Source organism: Zalophus californianus, chromosome 1 (genome assembly GCF_009762305.2).
Source record: "Zalophus californianus isolate mZalCal1 chromosome 1, mZalCal1.pri.v2, whole genome shotgun sequence".
Taxonomy (NCBI): domain Eukaryota; kingdom Metazoa; phylum Chordata; class Mammalia; order Carnivora; family Otariidae; genus Zalophus; species Zalophus californianus.
In genome coordinates this window covers 149,716,145-149,736,403 of record NC_045595.1, presented here as the reverse complement: position 1 = coordinate 149,736,403, position 20,259 = coordinate 149,716,145, and the positions used below count along the sequence as shown (strand labels likewise).

Below are 20,259 nucleotides of genomic sequence, written 5' to 3'. Positions count from 1 at the left end.
AAATGGAGGAGCAAGTGGCATTTCCATCTTTGGGAAGTGCCTTGCAGTTTACTCTGATGAGATAGTCAGAGACCAAGGAAAATAATTTCCAAGAGTGAAGTATATACCAATTCTCAGAGTGAGATTCCTTGTTGAAACACACTTTCTGGACCAAAGAGGTAAAGAAACTTTTACAAATGGTAAAGCTAAAAAATTTTGTGTTTTAGATACTTTGCTATAAATAAAAAATGCTAGGTTTTAAGATCAATTCAGAGCTTTTTACAGTAAGTGAAAATTTATCCCAAATTAACACCAAAAAAACAACAAAAAGCCCCATTTCTCTAGAAACAGATAAAATTCTAACATTTTAAATTTTATGAAAAATTATCATTTCTGTTCACATTAATATTCATTGCTGCACTCTTTTAATTTTGCTGCTACACTTTTAATTGTACTTTTTCTGCCCATTTCCCACAAGCATAATCCTTACCTTTGCAAATTCTGGAGGTGGACTTTTCCCTCTACAGAGATTAGACAAAGCCCATACTGCATTCCGGGTCATGGTCAGGCGGTTTTGCTTTGAAAATAACCTAGAAGCAGGAGGATACAATGGTAAACTATATAATGGACATTAATTATCTCATAGCATAAGATAAATACTAAATCTAATGCTACTGATAAACACGTCTTTAAATAGCTTTTCTCTAGAACAATAAAGTTGAATTAATTCTAACAGCACTAATTCAGAATTTTGGCACTGGAGTGAGACAGAATGCCTGAAGAAATGATCCGAATAAGTTAGGAAAGAAAATATCTGTAATGAAAAATAATGGAAAATCCAAAATGCTTTCTAAAGATGCACTGCTTTCTGAGGAACTTCCCATATTTTTACTACTCAAAAAACTAGTAATAATAATAACAGAAACAAACTTACTGCAAAAGAGGGGGAAGAATGTTGCAGTCTAAGACATAGTCCCTGCACATGGTACTATCTCCAGCAATGTTGCCAAGAGCCCAGACTGCCTGTGAATGAATTCCTCATTAATGACAGGCTCAGAAAAGACGTCAAAATACCACAATAACCCCTGACAAAATTATATGGTAGTTAATCAACATACACACAGGCACTATTAACAGTTCTAATAGAAGTCCATTATCAGGGAATCAAATGAAATAGTTGTGGGATTGGGGGAAGACGATTATAAAGTATACATGTGAACACTACCGGTATAAGCTTATTAAAAAGGGAGGAACCAGTTTTTATATATTCAGCTGATTAAAAATGTATTTTAAGCTTGCTTACAAAAGAGAACAGTGAACAAAGACCTCAAGAGCAATCAAACTGCAGAAAGCTGTTTGGGGGTGATGGATATATATATATATCTTGAATGGGATGATGGTTTCAAGAACATATACATATGTCAAAACTTTTACCAAATTGTACTTTTTAAACATATGCAGTTTTCTGTATGTAAATTATACCTCAATTAAGCTGCAGAAGAAAATCATGCTCATTTAGCAATGACTTATATTTATGAATTTGATAAAGTTTGCAGTAATAAAAAAATCATGTTTTCTAGGTCTTTTTCTGCACAAAAGTGGCAAAGACCTGCTACTTCAATCAACACTAGAGATCCCTACAAGTAAACGCTCAGTAACTGCTTATATGATCTAAAAAGTATATAGGGCTGGGGTGCCTGGGCGGCTCAGTCGGTTAAGTGTCTCACTCTTAATTTCAGCTCAGGTCATGATCTCAGGGTTGCGGGATCTAGCCCCTCATCAGGCTATCTCTCAGCAGGGCGTCTATCTGAGATTCTTCTCCCTCTCCCCCTCTCTCTCCCCTCCTTTCCTCCAGCCCCTCCCCATACTCATGTACTCTCTCACTCTAAAATAAATAAATAAATCTTAAAAAAAAAAAGTATACAGGGCTTGGGGCGGCTGGCTGGCTCAGTCAGTGGAGCATGCAAGTCTTGATCCCAGGGTAGTGAGTTCAAGCCCCATGCTGGGTGTAGAGATTACTTAAAAAATAAAATCTTGGGGCGCCTGGGTGGCTCAGTCATTAAGCGTCTGCCTTTGGCTCAGGTCACGATCCCAGAGTCCTGGGATTGAGCCCCGTATCGGTTTCCCTGCTTCGCGGGAAGCCTGCTTCTCCCTTCTCCCACTCCCCCTGCTGTGTTCCTTCTCTTGCTGTGTCTCTGTCAAATAAACATATAAAATCTTAAAAAAAAATAAAATCTTTAAAAATAACAGTAATCATAAAATAAAAATAAAAAGTATATAGGAATTTTAAAAAATTCAGGGCTGGAAGGGGAAAATGGTTTTATGTTTCCAGAAGAGATTCAGCCTACATTCACTATGAAATTTTCCATTTTGGTTGAGATCTCTAGGACACCCCTTGTGATGAACCATGGATTATCATGGCCAGGTGGTGAAACTGAGGCCCTGAATGTAAGACCAAAGGAAAAAATGGTATTTTTTCACCTGCTTCTCTTTGCTTCGTTTTTTTTTTACCTGCTCCTGGACATCTTCAAACTCTGAGCTGAGCAACTCTATGAAGATAGGCACAGCTCCTGCCTGAATCACAATCCGGGTCTGAAGAGAATTTCCTGAAGCAATATTTGTCAATACCCAAGCTGATTCAAACTATAAAGATAAAAATAATTTTATTATCTTATTAGCATTTAATAGCTTGTTTTTAGTTATAACAATAAGGTTTTCTGTACATGAAGAAAAGAATCTGAAATCATTATTTGCACATAATCTATCAGATGGATTCCGTATCAATTTTAAATGAAGAATTCCCAGTAGAAATACCTTGATCTAGAAGAATATTCAGTCTAAAATTTGGTCTAAAATTTCAAAGTAGAGCTGACATAAGACCATAAAAAGAATGAGGGACTGCTTCATATGCTGATATAAAGGATTTCCTAAGAAACGAATGAAAAAAAGAAAAAGAGAGCCTAACAGTGTACATTAAGATAGCATCACAGTATATTTTCTAAAAGGGTTAAGAAGGAATATATGCACTAATATTTATGGTACAGAGTATCTCTGGCAGGAGTCTTAAGAAACCGTAAATACGGGGCGCCTGGGTGGCTCAGTTGGTTAAGCGACTGCCTTCGGCTCAGGTCATGATCCCAGGGTCCTGGGATCGAGCCCCGCATCGGGCTCCCTGCTCTGCGGGAAGCCTGCTTCTCCCTCTCCCACTCCCCCTGCTTGTGTTCCCTCTCTCGCTGTCTCTCTCTCTCTCTCTGTCAATTAAATAAATAAAATCTTTAAAAAAAAAAAAACTGTAAATACTTGTTACCTACATGGAGAAGTAAGGGTGTAAAACCTTATGTACCTTTTGGCCTTAAACCGTGTATATTATCTAATAAAAAAATAAAAGTAAGTAATTTCTATAAGACAGACAAAGTGAAAAGCGGAGAGGATGTTAATGTAAAATGTGTAAGACCCAAGAACAGTGAAAAAGGCAAAAGACATTTTAAATAATGATAAGTGAGCCAAAAGGAGTTAATTGGCATTCAATTAATAGAAATGGCAACTTCAGAGCATAAGAGCTTCTGACAAATGAGAGGGCTCCAAACTAAAGTAAGAGTTTTTTAAAAAGAGCATTCTCAAAGGTTGGTAAACTGGTAAACAGAAGGTATGAAGGAAATCATGGCCAACAAAAAGTACAGCATTTTACTAATCTGCCCATCTCTACAATAATTTGAGTCTATCCTAAAATGGAGAAATCCAAGAATGAACTCTTAAAATTCTGTTTACTTAAAAGAGTTCTTACTAAACTTTAGTTTTGTTTCCTTCTTCTGTTCTGTCTTCTATTTATCCTTTAATGAAGCACATATGCAGAAAAAAATTCAGGGGCATGTCCCTTGAATGAGAGATCAATAAAAAGTCATTAAAAGATACAGCTGTGACTCTTCTAAAAGCTTTTGGGTCAATTGAAAGGCAGTTGTCATATGGAAAACTAAATCATCAATCACTGGGTTTGGGGGAAGGAAGGCAGAAGACATGGGAAGACAACCTGATTAGCATAGCGCAAAGCATGTGAATGACAGCAAATGCATAGCAGAAGACGCTTCAAGAAGGGGATGTTCCAAGAAACCTATGAATGTGACTACACAAATGAATACAGTAGTCGGGTAGCCTAACTGGACAATGATATTACAGCAACAAGGAGGCACAGACCAGGAGCACCACAGTTAAAGGGAAAATGCTTTCTTTTTGGTAACTTTGTTAGAAGTTCAGGAGACTTCTAAACACTGAATATCATAAAAGTAAAAATTCCATCACATACCACTTCCATAATTAAATCACTCCTGACATCTGTGCTCAAACCCTTTTCAATCTGTCTGAATTGAAACTTTGCATTTGTTCAGTACTTTGTATTTTCAAAGCATTATTCACGTATGTTCCTCACAACATCCCAGAGAAGTCTGGCTTTTGTAGTTTATGAATGAGGAAACTATCAGAAAAAGATCCAACAATCTAATTATTCATATTATGCAGCCATTCAAAGGGAACTAGATTACAGCCTCCCAATCGAATATGCTTATGAAGCCCAGCCACAGTCTCCTCTCAGACACACACCTGTAACATTGACAAGACTCTTTCAATTGCTTGGAGTTTTGCTATCTAGGCAAGAAATTTCAAATAATGATATGCCAGAGATATGCCAGATTATTTAGGGGATGCTAAAAAGAAATCAGTTCACCTAAAATGCAGTTTCTTTTGCTTTCTAGGAAAACTAACTAGCAGAGTTAAAATTGATTAACAGAGACAGATGATGTGAATAAAAACCAAACCTTCCTACCAGACGGCAGGCTCCAAGTTGAACAAAGAGTCATCAGATACTGCAGAGACCAAGTCAAAGAAATGACAACGGTGAGGAAAAGCTGTGTGTGAAGAATGAGTGAGATGGGCATACAGACCAGTCTTTGTCAAAGAGAAAATAGAATGCAGTGAGATTTTGATGCAAATGAAATGACAACAACAACCTGCACAGATAAAGGCTTATTAAAGAATTATCAAGGAGAAAAAATTAGAATACTCATTGCTCCTGCTCTTTGTCTGATGAGGTTTAGTACCAGGGGTCTCACAAGAAATGAGAGGGAATTCCAGATGCTACTTAAGAGAATGAAATGGAAAAGCAAAACAGAGTGACAATGAATAGGAAAATAGAGAATAAGTGAATAACAAGCTAAACATGGATGGAAGAAAATGGGAAATTAGGCTATCTCGGCAAAAGAAGAATGTACCAGAGTTATGTTTATTACTAAGAATTACACAGTGATGATCACCTCTGAAAGTAAGATTCAAGGCCTCCCCTCATAAGAACAGAAATCAGAAAGCATCAGGGACAGAAAGAGATGAATAACTTATAACCAGAGAGCCACTGAAAATCATATTCGTGCATGAATAAGGCACTCTCTCTTTCACACGCGCACACACACAGTGATTACTTTGATGTTTACCTTGTAAAAACTCATCAAGCTTTACGTGTGCAATTTTCTATGTATTTGTGTGAAATGTATATATGTAGGTAGGAGAGAGGAGGGAGGGAGGAAGAAAACTACCCCCCATCATACAGGCCCCTGTTAATAAGGTGCTGAAACAAACAACTTTCAAATGTATTTAATACGTATGTTTTTTAAAAACTGAGTGTACTTCAAACTAACCTCTCTTTCACTGAGTATTGCCGTCATTGTGTTGTTAATGTTTTGGCCTTGGGGCCCATATTAGAATTTAACATGCAAGAGAGCTATGAAATGTGAAAGTCCAGAGCTGACAGCAAAAACGACTGCATCAAGTTATGAGAGAAATGCCAGAAAAAGTAATTTAAGTAACCATGAGACTCAAAAGATCGGTAACATGATGAATAAAATCTAAGAAATGGTATCACTTGAAGTAATAAATGGTGGCCAAAATAACTATAATCCTTACACCCTCTTTTTTGTTTTAAATTACAATATTCTCAATGTTCCAAGAATGGGACCATGCAAGGAAAACCACCTGTCATGCTGTGATTACTTATAGATTGTAATTCCACTATTACTTTTCACTGTCCGGACTTGCTAAATAAGGCTACAGTTGAAATCTGAAGGTCACACTGAAGATTTGATATTTTCTCTCTTTCCTTTCTCAGTCTCTACCTTCTGGTGCTCAATTCCTTAAATAAGGAAAATGAGAATCCAAAGCTGAAGTACTTCTGACCTCCTATCAAGTTTCCCACTCCAGGTTGAGGTACGCCTGGTTCCCTTTCTCCATTTGGATCAGGACTCTGTTGCTGGCCACTTTGCCGGGTCCACTCTGGCTCCTAGCAAATGCCAGGCTCACCTGGAGAGCAAGTGAAAAGAGAGGCTCACATCAGAAAAATAAACCCAGATATCAAACTCTGCAGAGAACAGTGCCTGAGTCATCTGAGCAACCTTTCAAGAAAGGTAGAGGGATCAATGAGGATGGGAAAAGACACAGGAGGATGAAGGCTTACTGCAGTTTATCACATTAAGCTTTCATATGGGACAAGAAAGGCAAGAATGGGGAAACTAAACCAATTTAATTTAAATTTACAATTTTAAGAGGAGTACCTAATGAATGGAACTTACTTATTTCTAGCTATTTTCATAATAAGCTTCTATAAGAAGGATTGAGAATGCAACATCTCAGCACTGCAAAGGACAGTACAAACATGCTGGGCCTGGACTCAAAAAACCAAACAAAGTAGGCCCAGGGAATATACCATAAGGCAGACCAATCTCATATCAAAGGTTCAGATATGTCTAAGGCCTACACGTCACTGAACCTGCGAATGCTCTTAACTAGATGACATCATCTGCTGCCAAAATCCTAGATTCCACTCCTGTTCATCTCGTTTGAAGGCAAATGAGTATCTGGGTGGCACTGCCCAAAGCGGGCATTTTTATCTCCCTGGTGTGAGGTACCTCACTGATTCAGGCATAAGGAGAGCCAGAAAGTAAGTGAAGAGAGCCTTCACTAGGATTTCCCAGTTCTTTATCTATGGAATGAAGGGATTAAGTTTGTCCACAGGATTTATCATTGAGTTGAGCTATTACTATGACTATATATTATTACTCTCTTTCTGGAAGAGAAATGGCAAAAGCCCCATTCCAAAAACACACTATTCAGATTTCTAGTAAGCAGGTGGGAGTATCAGGGACAACTTACATCCTAGTGCTCTCCAAGAAGACAGAGGAAGGAGTATCCTCCAAGCTTCCCAGAGCATGTCTAATTATGTGAGCATGAAGCCTCCTGGCTCTAATGTCTCCCTCAATATATTTGCTCCTCCTGCTTCTAGAGTGGTTGGCGTTAGCCACTATTCACACTGGAGAGAGAACACCATGTTGTACTTAAAATGTACACAGAAGAAAAGCTGGGGATGATGACCTTTAGATAATAAGCAGACTGGTTATTTCTCAGTCTTTGGACAACTAAGTTGAAAATCATGAGGTGGTCGCTTCCAGAGGAATCATTTCTCAATCTTTCAGCCTAATTGTTAGTTTGCACAAGGGTGGAATCTGAGAATTTAGACAGAAGCAAATTAGAGATTTCCAAAGGCTTTCATCTTCAGAAGATCCAAATTCTAGGATTACAGAATCAAAAATGATGTAGAATCTACATGTGGTAGCCAGGAGAGGGCACTGTCTGAGAGAACATACTGCACTCTTTGGGGAGTATCAGAAAATGTGGAGATGGGGAAAGGCCCATTTCTCTTTTCTCATTTTAGGCCTATGAGGTTATACCATCACTCTTTAACACATTAAGAAACTGGACCTCTGTGACCCCCTATTAGAAACTGCTAGATCCAGGAGTAAATTCAGTATGTCTCAACTACTCTCATTGTCAGATAGGATACAAACATATTTTCACATGAACAAAATGATAATTTTCCCTACCTCCCTCTCCCTACAAAGCTTTTCAAATGATAAACTGCAGTAAGGCTCTTCATTTGGTCCCTCTGGTTCTCTTGGCAGGTTGCTTAGGGCTCAGGCTCAGTAGTCTGCAGTGTTGGTTGTCTGGATTTCCCTTTTTTTTCTGATAAAAGTCTCTTTCCTTGCTCTCTAGGTGAACCTGGTAATTTTTCAGGTGTCTGATGATCCTGGCCTTAGATGGGGACCAGAATTATAATCCAGGAGGCAGCTAGCAAAACAGAATCTTAATTCAAATGAACTTGGGGATGAGTAAATGTCAAACTGGAGAAGAAAAACTGACGGGACATTGAAGTACTCTACCTTTTCTGGATTTCTTGTTTTTCTTCTGGAAAGAACTCATCACCGCAACAAAGAGAGTAAAAGGAGGAGAAAGATGGGGTGGGAGGAAAGGAGAGAAAATATCAAGACAAAGCATCAAGTCTTATGAATCATCTACAATCCTCTGGACAGTAAAGAACCTGGCAACAGGGGTTATTATCATTTATAAAAACGCCCCACTCCCTCTAGCCTTAGAGAGTAAGGCAAAAACGAACAAGAAGGTGAAAGTTATCTTTAGGATTAACTTGTTACTGGTAAATTTACTTGGAAAACTAACCTCATTTGTGATCTACTTTGCACCTGACCCATTTTTATAGTTGCAGAGTCTCTCTAAAGGGCCTGAGCCCTTCAGATTAGATCCTACAAGTGAGAATTTAGATACCACAGGTCCTGGTTAAAGAATAACGCAGAAACTGATTCAACAGGTTACTCCAAGGAAGTACAGCTACTGAAAAATTACCAGTTTACTAAAAATCCAACTTTATTCAGGAAAAAAAAAAACAACAAAAAACAGTATTTTGAAATTTCTAGGTAACTGCCACGATGAGTCAGTTGACAGCTGGTTCTTTTTACTATGAAAACTATACAATCCAGAAGCTGCAGAATTTCCTCCTGGAGCCCCTATATAATACAGTACTGACAGACTAAATTAACCTAGCACCAAACACCAACATTCACAACAAGGCTATCTCCTTGTCAACTCTTGAGGGCAAGGGGAAGGATTTAATTAGGACCAGATCTGGGGATTAGTGAGTCTCTAATCTAGCCCACGTTACACAGCCTTGCAAAGCCAACAAATATAACCTAAAAATCCTTCAAAACCAAATTTTACGTAGCCCACACTTAGGTCCTATCTATAATGACTCCTCCACCACACACAATTCCCTATTAAATAAGTATTATCCACAATCACCATAAAATAATCTTTCATAACTAAAAATGACAAGAATTCTAAAGAGTAAAACCAAGAGCCTAGATGTTAACAAAGCTATCAGAGCAATGTGGTTGCTTGCAATGTGGTTGTCAGAAACATCATCTCAAAAATGAACCCCTTGTATAAATTAAAATAAATAACAAATCTGTGTATAAAATATAAGCTTGCAAAAGGAATTAAAATAGGAGGCAAGAAATGAAAATGTTTCGCACCTGCAGTGTACAGTTCTCTTTTCGCTTGAGGAACTCCACAAACCTGGCCACTACTCCTGGTGTGCTGATGACTTCATCAATAGGAGGGTTAGGTTCTGTCTCCCCATAAGATAAAAGGAAAGAAGAAAAATCATGCTTTCATTTCAATGCAAGGACTTTATTACTTCAAACTTACTTCATAATATCCCTCCCTCCATTTCAGCATCTCTTTCATGGTGGAAATCTAAAAAGGAAAAAAAAAGTAAAACTGTACATGTAAAATTGAGTTCAGTCACTTTGAGACTAGGGTAGCCCCAAAGGTTTCACAATAAGGTAAGCTTTAATGTGGAAATGATGGGCAGACTTCTCAAAAATTAAAGTTAGTGCCTCTACAACTTTAGAAAACTTACAAAGTAGGGGGAAAAACATCCAAACGCAACCATGTTATTATTTCGGTATACTTCCTTCTAGCCCTGTCTCTGGATATGGGTTTTTAGTCTAACAGTAAGCTGTTTCAAGAAACTGGATTAGGTGACTCTGCATGTGCTTGCAGGATTTAATTTTACAGCTGTGGTGATAAGTAGGAGCCAGCAGAAATTCATTAAGGATGACTTGCCAAATTAATCTCATTTTTCAGTTATGACAAAAGAGTATCTTATAAATGAAATAATTTGACAGAAACCTGTTTGATAAACAGACAGAAAATGTCCTTAACAATCAGCATGGTAATTTCAGCGAGAGATCTGACGAAGTTCTTGATGACATTCATGTAATGATGAAAGAAAAATGGCAGCTGGATTACAGTACTTAGTACCAGGGATTCTTAGTCAAGTCCAGAGTTTTACTGAAAAAAAGGTGACTATGTTAATTTGGAGCGAGCTCTGATGACATGTCCTTTGCCTGGTTCAACATTTTTATCAACCATTCAGATAACGCAACAAATAAATTGGATGATCATAATAAAGATAATTTTCCCTACCTCCCTCTTCCTGGTTAAAATGCTAGATTACAGAAATAACATACAGGAAGAACAATAAACTGAAGTTAGCAGGGATAAAGCAGGATTTAGCAACTGAATTTTATTAAGAAGCAATTTTAAAAAATCTCCATGACTTTACAGACAGAACCTAAAAACAGTACACGAAGAGAAGTCCTAGGGAGTTTAGATGCTGCAAGTACAGTCAACCATGCCTGTGCCGTGACCACCACAATAACTGCTGCTATCTTGGAGGACATTACTGGGAGGTGTAGTCTCGGGGCAAGGAAAGCAATCTCTCCCCACACCTTAGGGTCTGAAGTACTGTATTCTTGTTATCACATTTTTAAGAGGGATGGCTAGCAAACTAGAACCCAGGCAGGAAAGTAGGAGAGAGCAGTGAAAGGTCCTAAAAAGCCCCATGGTGTGAGAAAGGCATTAGACTCAGCATGCTGAAAAGAGACAAGGGGAATGGGGAAGGTGTACATGACAATGGCCTTCAAATATTAAGTTGTCACACAAAAAATATAATTGTTATGTCACACACAATTTTGTTATGTCTATATGTTACAGACGTTTTTATTCCAGGTCCCTCAAGGGATATATTAATTTATCACTTATGACTCCAAAAAACTCTACCTTACTACTGGGGGAGGTGTCTCCTGTTTATTTAATGTCAACTTTTACTATCGACATTTTAATGTGGTTCAGAGTTCCATAGTTCTTTTTACTTGTCCAGAATGGCAAAGGTATCATATTCTAGTCCACCCTAATTATACCAAAAAGGAAAAAAAGGTAATTACCCTGACCACTAATAAATCCATACTTAAATTTCATGATAAGATGATAACATTAAAACCAACAACACTCACTGACCTTTCAACTGATATTTTAAAAAAAGTTTTTCTTGGAGCTGGCTGGCTCAGTTGGTAGAGCATGTGACCCTTGATCTCAGGGTTATGAGTTCAAGCCCTGGCTGGCTCAGTTGGTAGAGCATGTGACCCTTGATCTCAGGGTTATGAGTTCAAGCCCCATGTTGGGTACAGAGATTACTTAAAAATAATAAAATCTTTAAAACAAGAACAAAAAAAGTTTTCTTAAAAAAAGAGTAGAGTTTCTTGATTTTTTTTTTTAAGATTTTATTTATTTATTAATGAGAGACAGAGAAGAGAGAGAGAGAGAGAGGGGCAGAGGGAGAAGCAGGCTCCCGCTGAGCAGGGAGCCCGATACGGGACTCGATCCCAGGACCCTGGGATCATGACCTGAGCTGAAGGCAGACGCTTAACAATCTGAGCCACCCAGGTGCCCAAGTTTCTTGATTTGAATTAATAAAATACTGACTACTGTTCTTATCACTTTAAAGGTGTTTTATAAAATAGCTCAGAAATGAAAATAAGGCTGCTTTCTGGTCCTGGTAAGACTGCACAAATAAATTCAGAAGTTAGCCATGGCTCATAATTACATATGCATCTATATGTGTCCTTTTATTTTGTTGATAGACACACTCCAAAGCAATTTATCTGTGATATGAAAAATAGATTATGGGAAAGTAGTATTTTTTTAACTAATGAAAAAATACACAGTTGACCCTAGAACAACACAAAGGCTGGACGCCAATCCCCACACAGTCAAAAATCCTTATATAACTTCTGACTCCCTGCAAAACCTAGCTACTAATAGCCTACTGTTGACAGGAAACCTCACCAATAACATAAACAGGCAATTAGCACATATTTTGTATTTTGTATGTTGTATGTATTACATACTGTATTCTTACAATATAGTAAGCTAGAGAAAAGAAAATGTTATTAAGAAAATCATAAGGAAGAGAAAATACATTTACAGTACTGTACTGAATTTATCGAAAAACATCTTCAAGTCCTTGTCATTCAAGGGTCAAAACTATACTTTAACATATTTAGAACTCACCTTTTGAAAGCAATTTTCTGAATTTCTGTGTTGCTGAAAGCTGTTGCTCTGGGCTATTGGAAAATATCATTTCGATCATGTCGGAAGTAATAACACCACCCTGGGAACACAAACAAAAAGCAAATATGATAAAATTTTAACTCTAATTCAAAGGAAAACAAAGTGTAAGTTGTGGCCACATTAAATTAATCATATTTATCTAGAAGAGTTGTACAAAGATAGGATAATCTATACACGTAGAAATGTCTGAGAGGATTAATAATGAGACAAAGCCAAATACTTTGTCTATCATTAAGAAGTTCATGACGATAAGAAAGTAATCTTAGTAGTAAATACTAAGACACGGTGTTTATTACTCTTCCTCCCTTGCTCATCACATGGTTGGCTGTTCCTTGTCATTCAAGTTCTAAAAGAAGGCTCTTCATGACCTCCAAATCTAAAGCAGCCACTCCATCTCTATCACTCTATTTTAATCCTAGGCCAGCCTTTTTTACTATCAGATATTTTTCTGTTATGTGTTTAATGCCCAGGTTCCTCCAATATAACATAAGCTTCTTGAAAGCCAAAGACCCTGTCCATCTTACCATTCTATCACTGATGATTGGCATACAGCAGATGCTCAACAAATATTTAATGAATGAAGACAGAACAGTCTTATATAAATCAAATTCTAGCCACTATCAAATTCAACAACTGACTCTTAAATTTATTTAAAATTTCTATTTTCTTGGGCGCCTGGGTGGCTCAGTTGGTTAAGCAGCTGCCTTCGGCTCAGGTCATGATCCTGGAGTCCCGGGATCGAGTCCCGCCATCAGGCTCCCTGCTCAGCAGGGAGTCTGCTTCTCCCTCTGACCCTCTTCCCTCTCGTGCTCTCTATCTCTCATTCTCTCTCTCTCAAATAAATAAATAAAATCTTTAAAAAATAAATAAATAAAATAAAATTTCTATTTTCTTTAAGACTTTTCAGTTTTCCACTATTTTCTTGCTTTATTAGAACTTTTCCATTTTCTACAACACATCTCCAGTATTAGTAGTTAACCTTCTTCTCAGGGTCACTTGTCACAATAAAATGAAGTTCTTATCATTTCATGAAGGGTTAGAGTCAACAAGATGAACTGTGAAGAAAGCTGCACTGAGTTATAAATGCTGGAGGGCTGGTAAACAATACCTAACACTTAAGAATCCCAATGGGGAGAGTGAAGCATTCGGCTCTTAACAGAAAACTAATTTGAAACTTACAAAACTTATTCCTGAATAAACAAAGGTACCTATATGATTCTGTTATGAATGTTTGGATACACTTAGATATACACATTCTCTCTCTCTCTCTCTCTCTCTCACACACACACACATTCTCTTCCCTCTCTTACTCCCTAATATAAGATGTATTGACTTTACATTCACAGTATTGAAGTACTGTTAACTTTATATAACAGCATTTAAGTTACAAGAGATCAAGAAGAGGAATGAACATCACTCAAGGACTTAACGTCTTCTGGGAAAAAGGTTAGTGCATTTTTAGTTGCACAAAGGATAACTGTATCATGTTACATGGAGATATGACTTTGTTATTTCTTTATCTGAGACTCAGTATGGTTTAAGGAGTTCTGTAGGGATGCCAAGTGGCCAAGGAGTGTACTAGGATGGTTAATTTTATATGTCAACTTAATACACACTGGTCTAGACTTGCTATGAAAGTATTTTTTTCAGATGTGATTAACATTTAAATTAGTATACTCAAGTAAAGCACTTTACTCTCCAAAATGTGTGTGGGCCTCAATCAGTTGAAGGTCTTAAGAGCAATGACAGGTTTCCTGAAGAATTTCAGCCCTAAAACTACAACATCAATGCTTACCTGAATTTTCAGCCTACTGATTTGCCCTACAGATTTTGAACTTACCAGTTCCAACAATTACATGAGCCAATTCCTGAAAATCAATCAATTAATCAATCTCCTATTGGTTGTTTCCTCTGTAAAACCCTGACTAATACTAGGGTCCACAAAACACTTCATATTTATTTTTACATCCACTAAAAGAACAACAAAAAAATGGACAGCTCGACTTTCTGAAGGACCTAGAAGAATTTACCACAAAATTATAGTGTAAGCTACAATGTCTATATAGATTCCAAAGTGATTTAAACTGCTCTCCTAATTCCAAAAGAAAACTGGTCCATAAAAACTGGAGCTCTATAAAGCAAAAAAGAAAAAAAATATACACATAGAATACTGTGCATAATATGCCATAATTTGCTTAAAAGGGGTGTGGAGGGGGAGGGGAGAAAAAAACTTTTTTTCTCAAAGAGAGTTAAGAATCTAGTAACAGTGGTTGCCAATGAAGAAAGAAACTGGGTGAAAGAAAGAGATTTCTCTTTTTGAAAAACCATCTGTGTGTGTGTGTGTGTGTGTGTGTGTGTGTGTGTTTGTGTGTGTTCTATTAATTGACTAAAATAAACGAGAAATATAAACAGGTATAATCCAATAAATAAAGCATAATTTTTATCTGCTTACGTAACCTCAAGTTACAAAATGGGTCACAAAAGAAAATTCCAACAGCTGTGACGTGGAACCAATTTTTAAAATCATATAAACATGCCCAATTTGATAACTGAAATGAACAGCAAACTGGAATTTCTCTTAAAGTATCCCTTGTTATTTAACTTTTAAGGAATAATTCTATAATTATCTTTTTAAGTTTTAATAGCTGAATTAATCTTCATAATTTAGTTAATTCTGTTTATTGCATGTTAGTCACACTATAATAAACATCTGATGAACCAAGAGATTAAGTATATGGCTTCTTTTTAAAATGAAATGCCAAGTACTTCCTACAGCCATCTACTAACACCTTTTTTAAAAACCCAAATAGCGAGCTACACCTCATACCTTTCTCAGAAAAACACTAAAAAAAGAGTTTCTTTCATTATCTTACTTACTGGTGCCATCTCCATGTTATTAATCTGAGCCTCATGGAAGCCTCCATCTGACATAACTTCTTCTTCTGTTTCTTCCTCTGCTGTAGCAACATTTCTTCGCTTGAATAACTGAAAAATAAAAGACTGTAACTCAAGTATTCTAATACAAGGGAGTTCAACATGCAAACTTTAGGAACCCCACTTAAAAGACAGGAAGGAAGGATGGAGTTTTTTGAAAATCATTTAAAAAATTCTCAAGACTGTGCCACCTTCGACCTTTCCTGATGAGGAACTATTTCAGAATTCTCCAGTCTTACAATCGAATGCAATTAACTATCACAATATGCTGTTACCAATACCTGATATGTAAAATGACTAAGAGAAGCCTGACACCGCATGACACAGAAAAAGGGTAAGGTTGAAAAAGGAGCTAGGGCATGCTTGGCCGTTCCCCTCTTTCCTCTATGTTAAGTTGGTGATCATATAGTCTTACCAATACATTAGAGGAAATGAGAAAAAATTATGTCAGAATGACCTAATACTTCCCTCTTAACCCTCAAAGATAATGAACCGAGACTTCCCGACCTTTCCAACCTGTCCAGCAACCAGTAATAACAAGTGACTACCGCTTGAACACTACCTTTACAGCATCTATGAATTTGTGTAGGCAAAGAATACTTTCTTCCAAAGGTGGCCCTCTAAGGTGCCTCCACTGTATCTTCGACAGTCCGAAGCAGTTCACTTGTTCAAGCAATGATGGACTAGCAATAACTTATCCTCTTATCTTACACAACTCTAAAACCAGACAAAATCCACAAAATAGTGGGTTTCAGCTAATGGACGACAGGCAGCTCAGGCAATGATCCTTCAGAAAAGAAAAAAGACTGGACCTACGATTGCCTCAGATTATTGCCTGGACAGAGTTTCCAGGCTGTAGCAGAGGGAGGGCAAAACCCAAACGGGGCCTACCAGCTCCTTCAGTTGAGGAGACAAGCGTTTAGAAAGGAGGAGGCCAAGGCAACTAGAATCCACAGGCAAAGAGAAGAGACCAACACAGAGGGAATCCTGACACTCCGCAGAAAATCGCCCATGAGTCTTTAGCTTCGTTCTACAAGCACAGGTGTGTAAGGACAATATAGCTGAGAAAGGAACGATCTCCAACAAACATGCAGAACAATTTTGGAAGTTATATGGGTCAAGGAATACTCATGTTTCAACCAAACAATAGAAAAGACTTCCTAGTATATACAGGGCATTCAGCAGAACACTCAGGATACCGAGTCAGAAGTGAGGTTAAATTAGCTCTAGGTTAAAGGGTATTAAAGGTCCAGCCCAATGAAACGTAAAAACAAACTGGTTCCAAACAATTTACTAAATCCAAAGACAAATTCAGAATTACACATATTAAAAGATACAAGAACTCCAACAATAAGCAAGGTAAAATTCACAATGCTTGGAATTCAAATTGGAAACTACCAAGCACTAAAAAGAAGAAAAGACTGTCCATGGGGAAGAAAAAAAAAAAATCAATCAAAATCACCTCGAAATGACAAAAATGGCAGAAATGTAAAAAAACATTAAAAAACAAAAAGACTAAGCAAATACCTAGATATGAAAAATACAATTTTTCAGATGAAAAGTACACTGGATGGGATTAACAGCAGATAATACACTGCAGAAGAAAAGATCAGTGAATTTAAGGATATGGCAAATATAAACACAACAAAATTAAAGACATGACAAAAAGGCTGAGAAAATAGATACAAAATATAAGTCAGTTGTGGGACATCAAGTGACCTAATATACATGCACTGGAACCCTAAGGTTGGGGTGGGGGAATATATTTGGAAAATGGCCAAAAGTTGGGGGTTTTTTTGTTTTTTTAGTTTCAAGTTTTTATTTGCATTCCAGTTAGTTAACATACAGTGTAATGTTCATTTCAGGATAGAATTTAGTGATTCATCACTTAATATAACACCCAGTGCTCATCACAAGCGCCCTCCTTAATACCCATCACACATTTAACCCATCCCCTTACTCACTTCCCCCCATCAACCCGTTTGTTCTCTATAGTTAAGAGTGTTTTATGGTTTGCCTCTCTTGTTTTCCTCCTATGTTCATCTGTTGCATTTCTTAAATGCCACAAGTGAAATCATATGGTACTTGTCACTTTATTTTAAAGATTTTATTTATTTATTAGAGAAAGAGAGAGCACACAAGCATGAGCAGGGGAAGGGGCAAAGGGAGAGAGAGAAGCACACTACCCACTGAGCACAGAGCCTGATGCAGGGCTCAATCCCAGGACCCTGAGATCACGACCTGACCTGAAGTCACTTAACCGACTGAGCCACCCAGGTGCCTGATATTTGTCTATGACTGGCTTATTTCCCATAGCATAATATACCCTTGCTCCATCCACGTCATTGCAAATGACAAGATTTTATTATTATGACTAATAGTCCATTCTGTATATATACCACTTCTTTTTCCATTCATCAGTAGATGGACATTTAGGCTCTTTCCGTAATTTGGCTATTGTTGATAATGCTATAAACATCAGGGTGCATGTATCCCTTTGGATCAGTACTTTTTATCCTTTGGGTAAATACCTAGTGGTGTAACTGCTGGATCCTAGAAAACTCCACACTGTTTTCCAGAATGGCTGCACCAGTTTGCATTCCCACCAACAGTGTAAGAGCTCCCCTTTCTCACATCCTCACCAACATCTGTTGTTTCCTGCATTATTAATTTTAGCCATCCTGACAGATGTGAAGTGATAGCTCATTGTGACTTTGATTTCTGTTTCCCTGATGATGAGTGATATTGGGCATCTGTTCATGTGTCTGTTAGCCATCTAGATGTCTTCTTTGGAAAAATGTCTATTCATGTCTTCTGCCCATTTCTTACAGGATTGTTCACTGGGTGTTGAGTTTTTAAGTTCTTTATACTAATCCTGTATCAGACATGTCATCTGCAAATATCTTCTCCCATTCCATAGGTTGCTGATTGTTTCCTTTGCTGTGCAGAAGCTTTTTATCTTGATGAAGTCCCAATACTTCATTTTTGCTTTTATGGGGAATTCCCTTGCCTCCAGAGACATGTCTAGTAAGAAGTTGCTACAACCGAGGTCAAAGAGGTTGCTGCCCATGTTCTCCTTTAGGATTTTGATGCCTGTCTCACATTTAGGTCTTTCTTCCATTTTGAATTTATTTTTGGGTATAGGGTAAGAAAGTGGTCCATTTTCATTCTTTTTGCATGCTGCTCTCCAGTTTTCCTAACACCATTTGTTGAAAAGACTTTTTTCCATTAGATATTCTCCCCTGCTTTGAAGAAGATTAGTTGACCATATGGTTGTGGGTCCATTTCTGGGTTTTCTATTCTGTTCCATTGATCTATGTGTCTGTTATTGTGCCAGTACCATACTATCTTGATCACTACAGCTTTGTAATATAACTTGGAAGTCCAGAATTCTGATGCCTCCAGCTTTGCTTTTCTTTTTTAGGATTGTTTTGGGTATTCAGGGTCTTCTCTGGTTCCCTACAAATTTTAGGATTGACTGTTCTACCTCTGTGAAAAATGCTGGTGGTATTTTGATAGAGACTGCATTAAATGTGTAGATTGCTTTGGATAGTATAGACATTTTAACAGTATTTGTTCTTCTAATCCATGAGCATAGACTGTCATTCCGTTTCTTTGTGTCTTCCTCAATTTCTTTCAAAACTGTTCTATAGTTTTCAGAGTACAGATCTTTTACCTCTTTGGTTAGATTTATCCCTAGGTATCTTATAGTTTTTGGTGCAATTGTAAATGGGATCCATTCCTTGATTTCTTTCTGCTGCTGCATTGTTGGTATATAGAAACACCCACATGGGGCGCCTGGGTGGCTCAGTCCTTAAGCATTTGGCTCGGATCATGATCCCAGCGGCCTGGGATCGAGTCCCCTGTCAGGCTCCCTGCTCAGCAGGAAGCCTGCTTCTCCCTCTCACTCCCCCTGCTTGTGTTCCCTCTCTCGCTGTGTCTGTCTCTGTCAAATAAATAAAATCTTAAAAAGAAAGAAAGAAAGAAACGTCAACAGATTTCTGTATGTTGGATTTTGTATCCTGCAACTTTACTGAATTTGTGTATCAGTTCTAGCCATTTTTTGGTGGAGTCTTTTGGGTTTTCCAGAGCATCATGTTGTCTGCAAAGAGTGAAAGTCTGACTTCTTCCTTGCCAATTTGGAGGTCTTTTATTTCTTTTTGTTGTCTGACTGCTGAGGCTAGGACTTCCAGTCCTTTGTTAAATAACACTGGTGAAAATGAACATCCCAGGTCTCAAGCTTGACCGTAGAGGAAAAGCTCTCAGTTTTTCCCCATTGAGGATGATATTAGCTGTGGGTCTTCTGTTTATGGCCCTCCGTATATGATGTTGAGGTATGTTCCTTCTACCCCTACTTTGTTGAGGGTTTTTATCAAGAATGGTTGTGTACTTTGTCAAATGCTTTTTCTGAATCTATTGAGAGAGTCATATAGTTCTTACCCTTTCTTTTATTAATATTGTGTATTACACATTGATTGATTTGTGAATACTGAACCACCCTTGCAGCCCAGGAACAAATCCCACTTGATTGTGGTGAATGATTCTTTTAATGTACTGTTGGATTTGATTTGCTAGTATTTTGTTGAGGATATTTGCATCCATGTTCACCATGATATTGGCCTGTAACTGTCTTTTTTAAGTGGGGTCTTTGTCTGGTTTTGAAGTCAAGGTAATGCTGTCCTCGAAGAAGGAATCTATTCTTTAAATGTTTGGTAAAATTCCCCTGGGAAGCCATCTGGCCCTGGACTTTTGTTTCTGGGAGATTTTTGATTACTGATTCAATTGCTTTGCTGGTTATTAGTCTGTCAAGTTTTCTATTTCCTCCTGTTTGTTTTGGTAGCTTATATGTTTCTAGGAATTTACTCATTTCTTCCAGATTGCCTAACTTGTTGGCATATAATTTTTCATAATATTCTCTTATAACTGTTTGTATTTCTGTCGTGTTAGTTGTGATCTCCTCTCTCATTCGTGACCTTATTTTGGTCC

General features: G+C 37.6%; 1 protein-coding gene across 2 annotated transcripts in view; it reads right to left on the bottom strand.

Moving 5' to 3' along the window:
• KPNA1 (karyopherin subunit alpha 1) overlaps positions 1-20,259 on the bottom strand; it is a 68,027-nt gene that overhangs the window by 16,094 nt on the left and 31,674 nt on the right. For both annotated transcript variants that reach the window (XM_027583536.2, XM_027583535.1), the window contains exons 3-8: positions 15,217-15,324; positions 12,280-12,379; positions 9,396-9,490; positions 2,491-2,622; positions 914-1,002; positions 470-569 (exon numbers count right to left, since the gene is read on the bottom strand). In XM_027583536.2, coding sequence (XP_027439337.1) covers positions 470-569; positions 914-1,002; positions 2,491-2,622; positions 9,396-9,490; positions 12,280-12,379; positions 15,217-15,324 — 624 coding nt within the window. The remainder of the gene's footprint in view (positions 1-469; positions 570-913; positions 1,003-2,490; positions 2,623-9,395; positions 9,491-12,279; positions 12,380-15,216; positions 15,325-20,259) is intronic.